Raw genomic sequence first — 13,428 nt, 5'->3', positions numbered from 1 at the left:
GAAACGTAAGATATACAATATTACCCAAAGAGATTCTCTGGGAAGTTTCTTGCCAAAAGGTCAAAGGTCAAGAGAAAGTGCTAAATTTCACTTCTTACTCCATATCTCGAAAGTGACTCAAGATATCGTTGTGAACTTAGATCACATATTTATGCACGTTCTATACACCTGATAGTGATTCTCTTCGGAATTTTAAGGTCATAGGGTCAAAGGTCAGGTTAGAATGCTAAAATGTTACTATCTAAAACTGACATTACGCTTTTTCTCTAAACCTTGAAAATCACTCAATGCATAAACTTATAAAAGGGTCAAAAGTCAAGTAAAAATCCTCAAATCCTACAATACCTGCACTTAGACAGTCTATTCATCCAATTGAACCTAGATCAAGGAAAGTATGAACATTCAACACATTTGTGACGGACCTGTCATTTTAATAGTTTGTCAATTATGTGAAACTGTCATTACACATTGCCAAGACATTGTAATATACACCTATTAGGAGAACCATGCATTATATGGCGGAGGCATACCAGTCGCCATAGCGACATTTCTAGTTTTAGTTTTAGTTTTGTTTAATATGTGAGCATGCTCCCACTTTTCTTAAGAACTTGTTTGTGATCATGTTTTGGAAGATGTTTCTGGATATATGTTCAAAGTTGCCGAGTGTCCGCATGCAAAAATGATTCTCTTCCCATTGACCACTATTGTACTTGCAAACAACGATGCTCAGTATGCAACTCCACATTGCACAAAGGGGAAAGGTACACGTATGTAACCCAACACTGCATTTAAATTGATAGTCTTGCAGTTACTGGCACCCCCAGAAGGTGACCGGTCATAAGCATTGAATTGTCTGATGGCATGGAAAGTATTCACTCACACACACACACACACACACACACACACACACACACACACACACACACACACACACATACTTACGTTCGTATACAGAGGCACACCTTTGAAGATAAGTCGTAATGTTTAATAAGCCTGAAATATTCATAAGGCAGGACATAGGCCTATCGCACACGCATGTCACAGGTTGTAAAATTTTTGATTGAGAAGAGTACGTCTCACCTTTTAATTAGGAGCAAAGCGATTGTGTTCTTACCTTGTAAGATGATATACATTCCATTTGTGTTACAGGAGACAGTGTAATGGAGTGTCAGTCATTAATTTTGAGATCAACGGTGAACTGTCTGTCCGCTGTAGAAACTCAAGTCGACCAGTGAATGTTACCATGTACATATTATATATATATATATATACAATTGTATATATATATATATATATATATATATATATATATATATATAATGTATGACCTACACAGACATATATACATATAGTGGCAGCAATGGCCTAAAATTAAGCATTTTTTTTTTTGTGTCAGTATATATATATATATATATATATATATATATATATATATACATATAATATACATAAACATAGTTATGTAGGCCTATATACATGTACATAATACTTCAACATGTAATGGTACACAGTGTGACACACCCTGTTTTAAACTCCGTAGGCCTACTCCAGAAATGCGCATTTGTCTCTTGGAGCGTCCTACATGCACAACACAGAAGCTCTTCAGCTGCAGTGACAAACAGACTGACGAACCCACAAACAAGCGGACATATAATGCATGATAATTTGGTGTTTATGCTTGTATACATCAGACGTATACTAGTGGTCCAATGGAATATAATTGGGATCATGCGCCTTCTAAGATAGCTAAAGTGTAGTAGTACATAATATATAAATCATTATGTAGAAAGATATGAAGATACATTATGCTCACTGCACAGGGAAATAGCGAAGAAGGAGGTATATGTTTGGATGTTAGATGGAGATAAATTTTATGTAGTTGTAAAGCAGGCACAATAAATGAAAAAAAAAATGTGCATGTGACCTCCCATATGTGATTTTTAAGTAGCAGATAGTTATGCTCATGTCATGTGTTTGTTTATGTCCTTAGGGCAATCACATATACGGTACACACCATACGTTGAGCACTGGCACAACAACATTTACTGTGGTCCTGCTACTATTTTTTTTTTTTTTTTTTTTTTTTTACATTTTTGTGTCATATCCAAATTAAAGTAGAACAAGAAACAGATGCCCAAGGAAACACGGAGACAGGGTGGTTTTTGTTTGTTTGTTTGGGTTTTTTTTTTTGGTCAACATTTAAAGTTGACAGTAAGGAATGTTTAATACGACGAAAGCTACATCGTCGAAATCGAAAATATGGCAGTTGCAATTTATCTTGCAAGCTGTTTTCATTTTTTTTTAAAAAGAGAGAAAACAAAGTGATTGGTAGGAAATGTGCCCTTTCCATACAGAAAGAACAACAACGAAAACAGCACAGCACGAACGACTCGGGAACGACGGCAGCTTTTAATCACAAAGTGCCGGTATAATTTTTTATATCACGCATTTCATGGGGGCAAACGTAAGAACGCCAACGCGTGCATGAAATTTATTGATTGCATTCCTTTTCGCCTGCCAGCATCTTCTGCACTTCTGGAGGATCGGGACGTCAGCAGAGCCCGTCACACAGAGATCGTCCAAGGAGTTTACTGCAGAGTCCTGTAATCTGCATTCATTTAGAGACCAACTGGGAGTGAGGTGTACCCTGCATCGCTGTTTTACGTCACTGCCTCCGGTAGCACGTTACAAACATAGAATTCCTGCTTTCCTCGTGTAAGTAAGCATTTTTGAATTCTCCGTAATTTTTGCAAATATTGTAATATATTTATCGTTATCATATATTTGCAAGTTTGTAAAAGTATTTTCCACATTACCTCTAAATTCTAAATCGACGCGCGTACTTTTATTTTTGTTGGTTTTTCACATTTTGTTTCGTTCCGCAGGGTTAAAGCTGATTGTGAAATACATGTAGCCAGACTGAATTTGTGTGCATACACGTGTAATCATCTAACCTTTATATTTCGTTCACGAGATCATAAATCGGTATTTCATACCGTCGTGATATGTGTACTCCATTGTTTTTCTAACGTGTAAATATATTCCATATCTATCGGCATACTTTTCAATGGGGGCCTGTACAAATCAATATCACCCACGTCCCTTATGTACAGCCTCAGCAGAATGACTACTGTGGATTGGAAGACGCGCTATAATCATTATTATACCAAAAGGTAAGCCTACAAAGCGTCACTAATGCTATTGCTGGGGCTTTGAACTCACAACCTTCCAAAACCTTGAGCGTTCTGCATGCACAATGATCATACTTATGTATATATTGTGGAACGATTCCTTTTTATGATGGGCAATCATACAGCGCAAGATTTACAAGTTCTACTGTCGACAAAACTTGATTTTCTTTGTCATCTTCTTCGTCTTCTCCTTATTCTTCTTTTCCTATCGCTTCTTTTATTTTCCTTCCATTTTTCTACTCCTTTTATCTTTGCTTTTTTCTTCTTCTTTTTCATCATCATCATCGTCATCATCATCACCATCTCAACTTTTTCCTCTTTCTTCTATTTATTTTCTTCTTCGTCGTCCTTTTTCTTTTTCTTCTTCTTCTCTTTCCTTCTTTTTTCGTTTTCTTCTTCTTCAACTTGACAGGAACCATTAAAGGTATACAGTAGCTCGCCATGCCATGCATCGAAATGTACACCAACCTTCCGGCCGAGAGAGTGCCGCCCAATTTCTTTGACGAACTGACCGAGTTTTTCTGCGGTCTGCTCAACAAGAATCCCCGGGTGAGTGCACTTGATTACAAAGACAAAGACAAATACATAAATTCAACCCCACCCCACCCCCTCCCACCCAATATATATATATATATATATATATATATATATATATATATATATATATATATATATATATATATAGTGCAAGAGATAATTCCCTTCCGAAACGTACGCGGTGCCTCAATGTGGGTAGCATATACTGAAATATTTCAGTAATTACGGTAATATTTCAGAAGATTGGCATTATATGTTATTGCATTATATTATGACACATCAGATTACTTAGATAATAACTATTCTGTTGGTAGATCCTGATGAAGGCCTGATGACAGGCCGAAAGCTCGACTGATTAAAAGGGAGACTTAATATCGAAAGCAACGTCCGCCTCAGTCCAATTTCTTTCAGTATATATATATATATATATATATATATATATATATCGCATATTCAGGTTGACTATTGTCATTAAGAAGATCAGAATCGTAACAAACCGATAAATTAGGCCAACAGAAAGTATTGACTGTGATTCCGTAAATGTATGTAATTATACGTTTTCACCAACAGTGATATATCAGACAAAACCACATAATGAAAATTGACATTTTCTCTGACGCTGACGACTTACGACACCTGTCCTATATCCCTCATCATGAAAGACACGTTAAAATGATGAATAGCGATGTTAGATAAACCGCTTATACATGCAAGAATGTTATGTATTTAGGGTGTTTTCTACATGTTGCCTTTCTTTAATCATTTCCCTTTTGAACCCTGTCATTTTGTTTAAAAATTTCCAATAAAGAGTTTTCGCGTATTCATGGATATCTCACGTTAAAAAAAAAAAAAAAAAATGAACAACAGACCGTTCGCCTTCTTGTTTGGATACACCCTATTTAATACGCTTAGAATTTTTCTTTTGATATAGGAATAATTTTTATTGAGCTTTCGTCTATAAGTTGAAAAAATATTTGTAGCATCTTTCGTATAACGAACGCAATGCGACTCTTGCTCACGTTTTATTTCGTTTTCTTCGGATTCGATGTCGCAAAACCATGCTAATTTAATCATTGATTTGATGTGCTTCAAAATGAAAGTCATATATTTCTTCCATCAAGATATATTTTTTGTTGCATGTTTTCATAACAGATTTGACATTGCTGTATACGGGCCATTCTCCGATAAAGCGTGCAAAACTGCGATTTTCGTGTCGCCAGCATGTTTATACAGTTTAAATCGATATTTTGTCCCTCAGAAATCAATTTTTTTTGCTTAAATTCATCTGAGAGGACGGACCTGTAAAATGAATACCTATAAAGCTATTGGGACGTCCGGAATAATATTAGAAATACGATCCGAAGTTTGATGTAACCCTAAAAACCCCATGTCGCCAGGACAGGAAGTGTTCATATAACAAGTTGTTACTTGTTAACGTATCATTCAGATCAAATCTTTTGTACCTCATTACATTGCCCCTCGAGTGCCTGAATGAAAAATAATATTACATAACAATATGATGTTTTGATATTTTTCTAAGAGATAATTTATATCATGTCGCCAAATCGCAGTCAGATACGTTACCCTTTTTTCTGACTCTTGAGAGAAGATCAAAGAAATGCCGCATGGCAGTGTAATTTCGTGTGTTAAACAAAGTCAACCTAACGCATACATGGAACCATGATTTATTTATTGAATCTCTTGTTACAAAATAAATATACTGATCCGAAGCCGCGGAAGCCTCATGTTACGATAAGCTGACATCAGATACGTTACTTAAACTTTGATTCATTTAGAAAAAAGTATGCTGTAAATAAAAACGAAGCTCAGATACTTTTGAATACTTAAGGCAATGATTAATCACACAACAAAATTTTTTTGAGAAAATGAATATTTTAGTAGATAATAGTATGAGAACGGTAACGGCACGTCAGATGCGTTACCATCAAAAGTGTCAGATACGTTACCAACAAAATAAAAGGTTATCCGCGCCGCGCTTTTGCGCGCGGATTTAACCGGTTTACAACGGGCTCTCTTGTTATGACCTGCTAAAAGGATAGTTCTAAGAGGAATTAGGAGTTTATTTGAAGAAAATCGGGTTTGAAGTGGCCGATATGTCCAATATAAAGTAAAAGAATAAGTTTCAAACAAAATGTGGTGGCTCATCTCCTTTTATTTGGACATCTCTTTCGTACTTTATTTTGGACATCTCAGTCACTTCGGGGCCGTTTTCATGAAGTAAATGCTTAATTCTTCATAGAGTTATATGCTGTAAAGTATTTCGTGTAAGTGGATTTCGATTATCTTGCAAAAGGTTAAAACCTATACTCATCTAAACCAGAAATGTACTATCACTTATTGTGGCATTTACAAAAAGTGCCGTCAGACATGTTACAAATTCATTTTCTTTCTGCTTTGTTGTGTTTGTGTGTGCATGTGTGCGTGTTATGTTCCACAATAACATAAAAAGACTTTAGAGGCTGAGTTTTGGTACCCACTTTTTTTTTTTTCAACTTCACAGCAAACGCAACTACATGAACGGTCTACCTTTCATTATTACCTTTCATTATAATGTTGCATCTTATTTACATAAAATGGGGTTAGTATTATGGTTAAAGTCAAGATCACTCCCTTCGTTGCAGGTTTATGTTCTGAAAATATCGATAGGATTTGATGTCTAACAATTTCTAACGTTTTGCATCAGGTTTTTGAATCATATGTTTGAGTGATCGGGGTTTGATGTAAATTGGTAGTTTATTATGTCAATAAACATAAATACTTTGTCAGATACGTTACCATCGCTTATTGGTTCTTCAGACCTAGTTTATTACAGACAGGAACAAAGGAATTTGAATTTATATTTATCACTTGCTTATATCTTTTCCAATTTCATTCTTACCGTCTTCCGTGTATCATAATAACAAAATTTCGGAACTATATCAGAAAAGAAGCATTGTGGAATTGTGCCTGCTTGACTCGTATTTTACGTACATCTCAAAGTTTTATTGAAGAATGATCTAATCTTCCATCGATGACGAGAACATTTTTTTACGTTTAGAAGTGCGGTGTTTTAACGAAAATAATCATATTGTGATGTTCTTACACGTTAAAATGAATATATTGGCATGATTGGTGTTGGGTTTAGAATTGTATACTAATGGAACGTCTGATGCGTCAGATACGTTACCACACACCGTTCTTCTTTCGATCCGAAATGTATTTAATCTGACAGAGATGTTACCTGGCATTTGCTATTTATGAGAGGTATAATACTTGTTCATAAAGTTGCATACATAATCAATGAGATTATTGTTGTAATTCAAATGCAGGTAAAAAGTTAGATTAGGGAAACATATTTCAAGCCGAAATATGTACATGTTCTTGATTTTTATTTAGCCTTCATTTTATAGATTACGATCATTCTTATTACAGATTAGATCAAAGCTGACTCCAAAATGTTTCCACGATGCTTGTAGATGTTTAAGCTCGTAGTTTTTCATTATCATTGCCATTTTAAAGCAAGAAATAAGCAGACAATCAACAGTTTTGTGACGCTACCTCTGGTAACGTATCTGATATTTGGTTTTAATAATAGTGATTATGCAAAAAAAGGACTCTACGTTTGGAAATGTTTCTAGGAAAAGTATGGGCTCTCAAAAATCACCCATTGATTGTTTTGTATTCCTAAGGGATTGAAGTTTCTGAAATGATGAAAAATTAATGAAATCTCTGATGTTGATTTTTTGTCATTTCCACAACGGTAATTGCACGCTTTATCGGAGAATGGCCCATTAACGTTTGGCCCTTGGGCAGGTAACAACAAAAGGTTCAATTAACTTTACAAGAGATATCTTAATCTTAGAAGTCTTTTAAGAAGACTTTGCTATGTCAGACAATCTGGACGCGGACCTCCCACTAGTTTTGAAGTTCCCGTAAAAAAAGAAGAAGAAGAAATGATAATAAGATGTAGGCCCTATGATATATCCATTGAGATGAGAATTCACGAGGCGTTATTGATTGAAGAATCAAAAAAAACCAAACAAACACTTGTAATCATATTATCATGCTTACCAATACCACTTACTCGTTGAGTCCTGCACTATGTATAGGCTAGTAAATAACTTCTGGTATTTCATTTGATACCACTGCATTAATTTCCCATGCATTTCTGTTATAACAATGGCTTGTATACTGCGCACGGTGTCTTACAGACGAAGCAGCAAAACTGAGATTTTTCTTTTCTTTTTGACGAATTTAGAGACGAGTATTTTGATGGGTTCAACACCGTATGATGATGGCGAATTACGTTATTGTATCCGCAAGGCTATCAGCACCTGTAGACATTATAGTACTTCACGTCAGTAGGCCCTTCTTTGATAACTGACCGCCCATTTCACCGAGAATTGTACGAAGACAGCACATGATGTGATTACTGGATTAGGACATTATACTGATGCGCTTTTTTTGTCAGCACATCAAAATCTAAACACAATTCCTTATATATACAGTATCTAAGACACAGTTTTCTTCTGACAACGAATGACTTAACGACAGAGGTAAAGTGAAAAATTTTGAGAGATTTACCATTCGTTTCTGGTATATATATACATATATATATATATATATATATATATATATATATATATATATAAAGAGCTTGCTTCTCATAGGCGCTAAATCCATTGAAAAAAAATGATGGATTTAGCGTCTTTTGGAAGCAAGCTCTTCATTATATAACAATATATATATATATATATATATGTATATATATATATATATATATATATATATATATATATATAAAGTAAACCAAGATGACCCGTTTTGTTTTGTTAGTAAATGAATCGTACCCGCCGAAAAAAAAAAAGGTGACAGAAAATGCGAGAGAATGAAATACTTGTAACATGACGAGACCCTGTGTATTACATTACAAAAGGCTTGACGGGGTGATAAGGTCAACGTTGACGAGGAGCGAAGATCAGAGCTTAAAGGAACTCGCTCTAACATCCTCAAACCCGCATTTGCGTCCACTGTTTCAAGACTAGGACAGAACATTTTAATGGTGCCTGCAATCGTAACGTGGGTCCGACCCGACACTCGCATACTTGTACTTGTAATCTCGTCAAAATCAAAAAAAAGGGGAGGGGGAGGGGAGCGGGAGGGGGAGGAGGAGGGGGAGGGGGAGGGGAGGACAGGGCGTAATAGTATGTTAAAGCATTGTGTGCTAAAGCACCGTTCCGCGGCCCCTGATGAATGATACATAATAATTATGTTCGGTTTTGATACTGCACTCATTGGGAGCAACAATTATGAGTGTGAAAGTCCTGTGAAATTATTTAGTTAAGTTTCCTTGTTTGAAGTATCGAAGCATTGCAAGACCCTAATTTTTCATTAATAGATAGATATCAAGCGTACTAAAAAAAATAAAATAAAATAAAATAAAACATTAAAATATATTTTTTTTAAAAATTAACAACGATCTGTGTTTCTACCGTAAATTTGGCAGGGGTCAAATAGTGTGTGCATTCTTTATCATAAAAACCAACGAGAATTTTCATCCTTCTTTCATGTTTTGTCATAGATATATTAAACAATTTCCACAGCACGTAATGCTTCGAAAAAGTGCGAAATGGGATGAATGCAATATAACTATGTTACTTTTTCTGCCTGTTTTTTTCTTCTTCTTTGTTTATTATTTTCATTATCATCATTACTTCCATTGTTATATAGTTCTCATCAATATCATTACTGTAATTATTGTTATAATGATAGTGATTATTATTATCATTATCATTATTATTACTACTACTACTATCATCATAATCATTATTATCATCATCACCATAATCAACATTTTTTTTTTATATAGCCCCGACGCAGGACTCCCTCGTAAAGCAGGCCTATATTATGTGGCTTTGAATAGAACTACCCTGTATGGATAAATAAATAAATAAATAAATAAATAAATAAACAAATATACAGTATATATATATATATATATATATACATATATATATATATATATATATATATATATATATATATATATATACATATATATATGTATATATATATATATATATATATATATATATATATATATATATACTGTATATTTGTTTATTTATTTATTTATTTATTTATTTATTTATTTATCCATACAGGGTAGTTCTATTCAAAGCCACATAATATAGGCCTGCTTTACGAGGGAGTCCTGCGTCGGGGCTATATAAAAAAAAAATGTTGATTATGGTGATGATGATAATAATGATTATGATGATAGTAGTAGTAGTAATAATAATGATAATGATAATAATAATCACTATCATTATATATATATATATATATATATATATATATATATACATATATATATAGACTTGTAATCATTCCATAACTAGTGTATTGTTTTTGGTTTTTGTTGTTGTTTTGTTGCTGTACAACTTAGAAATTCTATTCTTTACCATAAGGTATACCAGTCGAAATCTCAGATCCGGAAATGAAGTCGAAGATTATCACTCTCTCCAGCCCCCCCCCCCCCCCTTCAACAACACCCCCACCCCTCCAAATAAAAAAAAAAAAAACAAAAACAAAAACAGCACGAATGGTTACATAGAGATATACGAATCATAACAATGAAAAATAGCAGCCACGAGTGTTATATTTTTATGGGTCCACCGAGAAATGGAACGATATGGCACAAGGAATCTAATAACTCCAGCATCTGGAGGTTGTATATACTTTTATAGTCTTATGTGTCATGATCGTTCGCTGAACGGAAAGAAATGCGACAGAGTAAAAAAAAAAAAAAAAAAAAAAAAAAAAAAAAAAGACACATGTAGTCTACTGACAAATTATAAGAGAAATTTAGGCCTTTATGCAGATTCTTCCAACACTACGAGGTGCAGTGTTTTTCTTCATTTTACGACACAAACCTTCTTTTATTCGAAATTCCTTTCTTGTCATTTTAAGACTTTACAGGTCAGAACCCCCCCCCCCCCCACACACACACACACACACACTTTAAATGGGTTACATTTCGTTATTCCGATGGTCCGGTACTTCGAACAAGGTTCGTTATTCCGAAAATGAAATAAGGTTCGTTATTTCAGTGGTTCGTTAATCCAAACACAAAATAAAGTTCGTCTTTGCGAAGGTTCGTTAATCCGAAAATTAATTAAATAAGGTTCATAATTACGAAGGTTCGTTAATACGTACCTTCTTTTCGTTTTCGGATCAACGAACTTAATTTCATTTTTTGGATTAACGAACCTTAAGAATACGGAACATCTCCCCTTTAATAATGTGCTTCAACAAAATGTTTGCGCGCAGACATGTAGGCTTTCATTTGTGTGGAGAGGGTTTCCATAAAGCGGAATCGATATTACCGATAACGACCCCAAATTGTGACATTTTTACATGGTACATGTCGATGGCATGAGGAAAATGAAGGGAATGGAAAATGCTTTACCAATGCCTGATTGTGATATACATTCCTGGTACCTTCATTTATTACCTTCAAAATTTCAGGGTGTGGTCCTGAACCTGTACACGGACCAGCGGATCCACACGGGAACGGACCTGCACAAACCCATGTTGATGGTCCAGATCTACAATGCAGAGGCCTGGCTCGATCGCGACGCCAACCGCGAGGCCATCAAAAAAGTCACAGCTAAGATCACGGGACTGCTCGACTTACCACCGGAGAGGTAAACCATACGAGAGCGCGGACCATTAAAAGTTCTCTCGTCCTGTCAGTGATTGGTTGAAAGTTTGATGACGTACAATGTACGGTTAGGGGAGGAGTGTGTACTCCATTAAAGAATGACCGCTTAGCCACTAGTTGCACCACTGCATAAGTGTTTATTAATAGGCATACATATTATCATTATCATTTTCATCGACTTCGATAATTTCATGATGTAGACTACAAATCAAATATGTCATGCACTTTTTCGAGGTACATGTGTACCAGGTAAACTTATGGATTCTGAGGTGACAGTCATTGCACTATTTCTTCGGAGCTGGGTCAGTCACTTTACAATCCATGATTTAAACTGGAACGTCTCGGTGCATCGTGTATTTTGATCACTATCATTTTGGCATGTTTGTGTTGTTAGCTTACCGTGACATTTTACGAAGTCATGGATCAATTTCATAAACTTAAATCGAAGCCATTAGTCTCCTTCTTAATTCATGAATTTCAATACGATGTAATTTCAGTCGGAGATTCCCGTAAATTGAGAGCGCAAATTTTACAGCATCCGTGTCTTCCAAGCCCACTCCGTCCTTTCAAATCACCACCTTGCCCGATAAAAACTGTACCCTATCTTACTATGCAAAGGTTACGCAGACCGATTACTGAAGATAGTCATAGCTAGTTATTGAAGGAAGGGGGTATAAATCCTTTCTGCGCCAGGGACTTAAACAGAGTGGATAAAATGCTATGGGATTTGCTGTGTCAGTCTGCACTCGAACCACACAAAGTCAAGGATGGCATAGTTTTTGGTCGAGATATGGGGTTTCAGGTTTCCAACTCTTCTTTGTGAGATAATGAGAAACCTCTTACACAATATATGAAATAAGAAAGAGCATACACTTCTAAGAGGAATTCAAAGTTTATTTGTTGAAAATTGGTTTTTTGAAATGGCTGAGATGTCCGCGAAACAAAGACGTCCTAATGAAAGGTGGGACCCACCACTAATTAGGATTACTTTGTTTTACTTTGTTTTAAATATCTCAGCCGTTTCAAAACCACTTTTTCATCAAATAAACTTTTAATTCCTGTTAGAATTTTATTGTATGCTGTTTAATGATAATTATTTCATAGGTGGTTTCTAATCATCTCGCATAAAGTTAGAATATGAATCTCCGCACCCAAACAAACTGCACCATCTCTTAGTGGAAGGCTCTGTTTTGTCAATGGGCGAAAGCGGAAGGAAGGGGACCTACGGATATCTTACGAGTCTATATCGTTGTCGTTTTGTTTTTCTTTCCGGGGTAGATCGACGGTGCTTCTTATCACGGTACCTGCGCATCAGGTTGGAACTCCTGGGGGCGCCCTACTGGCTGATCGTGACGAGTTCAAATGGCGACTGGAATACGTGGAGAAATTGAACGGCCTCTCAACAAAGCAGCAGACTTTGGTTCAAAATTAGTTTGTCTTCCTCTCCATTTCCTTCTCCCATCCCCGGAAAAGAAATATTGCTCCCCGCGACCGTCCCATCCCCAGAAATAAAGTTACTACAGTCAAACCTGTGTATAGCAGCCACCCAAGGGAGACAAAAAGTGGCCGTTATAGACAGGTGGCCGCTGTGGACAGTTGGTTGCTAAGACATATCATATAAATGAATCAGAAAATCCAACACTGCAAATGCATTTCAAGCTAGTTGGTGAGTTAACTTTCCCCTGTCAAAATTTCCGACTTCCCACACCACAAAGCAGAACACCTCGAGGATTTTATTCATGTTAATAAATGGTCCTTATGCAATCATGAACAAATAGGATTGTTGACTTGAATGTACACATGATGCAAAATTGGATTTGCCCCAGGTGATTTGTTCTTTTTTTTTTTTTTTTTGATGAACAATACCTGAAATAGATCGCTGAAATAGATCGCTGAAACAGCTAGTGTAAAATACAGTGTACAATGAAAGTTGCGTGGTACATTTTCGTAGTCTGCCCCTTTCTCCAGTCTTCT

The 13,428-nt window shown here is 35.6% G+C and overlaps 1 protein-coding gene across 1 annotated transcript; it reads left to right on the top strand.

The window, feature by feature from the left end:
- Window positions 1-3,632: 3,632 nt before the first annotated feature.
- Window positions 3,633-12,886, top strand: LOC140240569 (uncharacterized). Its single transcript, XM_072320331.1, has 3 exons — window positions 3,633-3,740; window positions 11,259-11,437; window positions 12,733-12,886. The coding sequence occupies exons 1-3, from the start codon at window positions 3,633-3,635 to the stop codon at window positions 12,884-12,886; spliced, it is 441 nt and encodes a 146-aa protein (XP_072176432.1).
- The last annotated feature ends 542 nt before the right edge of the window (window positions 12,887-13,428 follow it).

This window comes from Diadema setosum, chromosome 17, assembly GCF_964275005.1.
Source record: "Diadema setosum chromosome 17, eeDiaSeto1, whole genome shotgun sequence".
NCBI classification, from domain to species: domain Eukaryota; kingdom Metazoa; phylum Echinodermata; class Echinoidea; order Diadematoida; family Diadematidae; genus Diadema; species Diadema setosum.
This window is presented reverse-complemented; position numbering and strand designations above follow the sequence as displayed.

What these genes read in the sequence shown, in the direction of transcription:
- LOC140240569 (XM_072320331.1), top strand. Translation starts at nt 3,633, where the DNA reads ATGCCATGCATCGAAATGTACACCAACCTTCCGGCCGAGAGAGTGCCG. An exon ending in TGCTCAACAAGAATCCCCGG is followed by an intron (nt 3,741 to 11,258) that starts GTGAGTGCACTT and finishes TCAAAATTTCAG; the next exon opens with GGTGTGGTCCTGAACCTGTA. An exon ending in CTCGACTTACCACCGGAGAG is followed by an intron (nt 11,438 to 12,732) that starts GTAAACCATACG and finishes TTTCCGGGGTAG; the next exon opens with ATCGACGGTGCTTCTTATCA.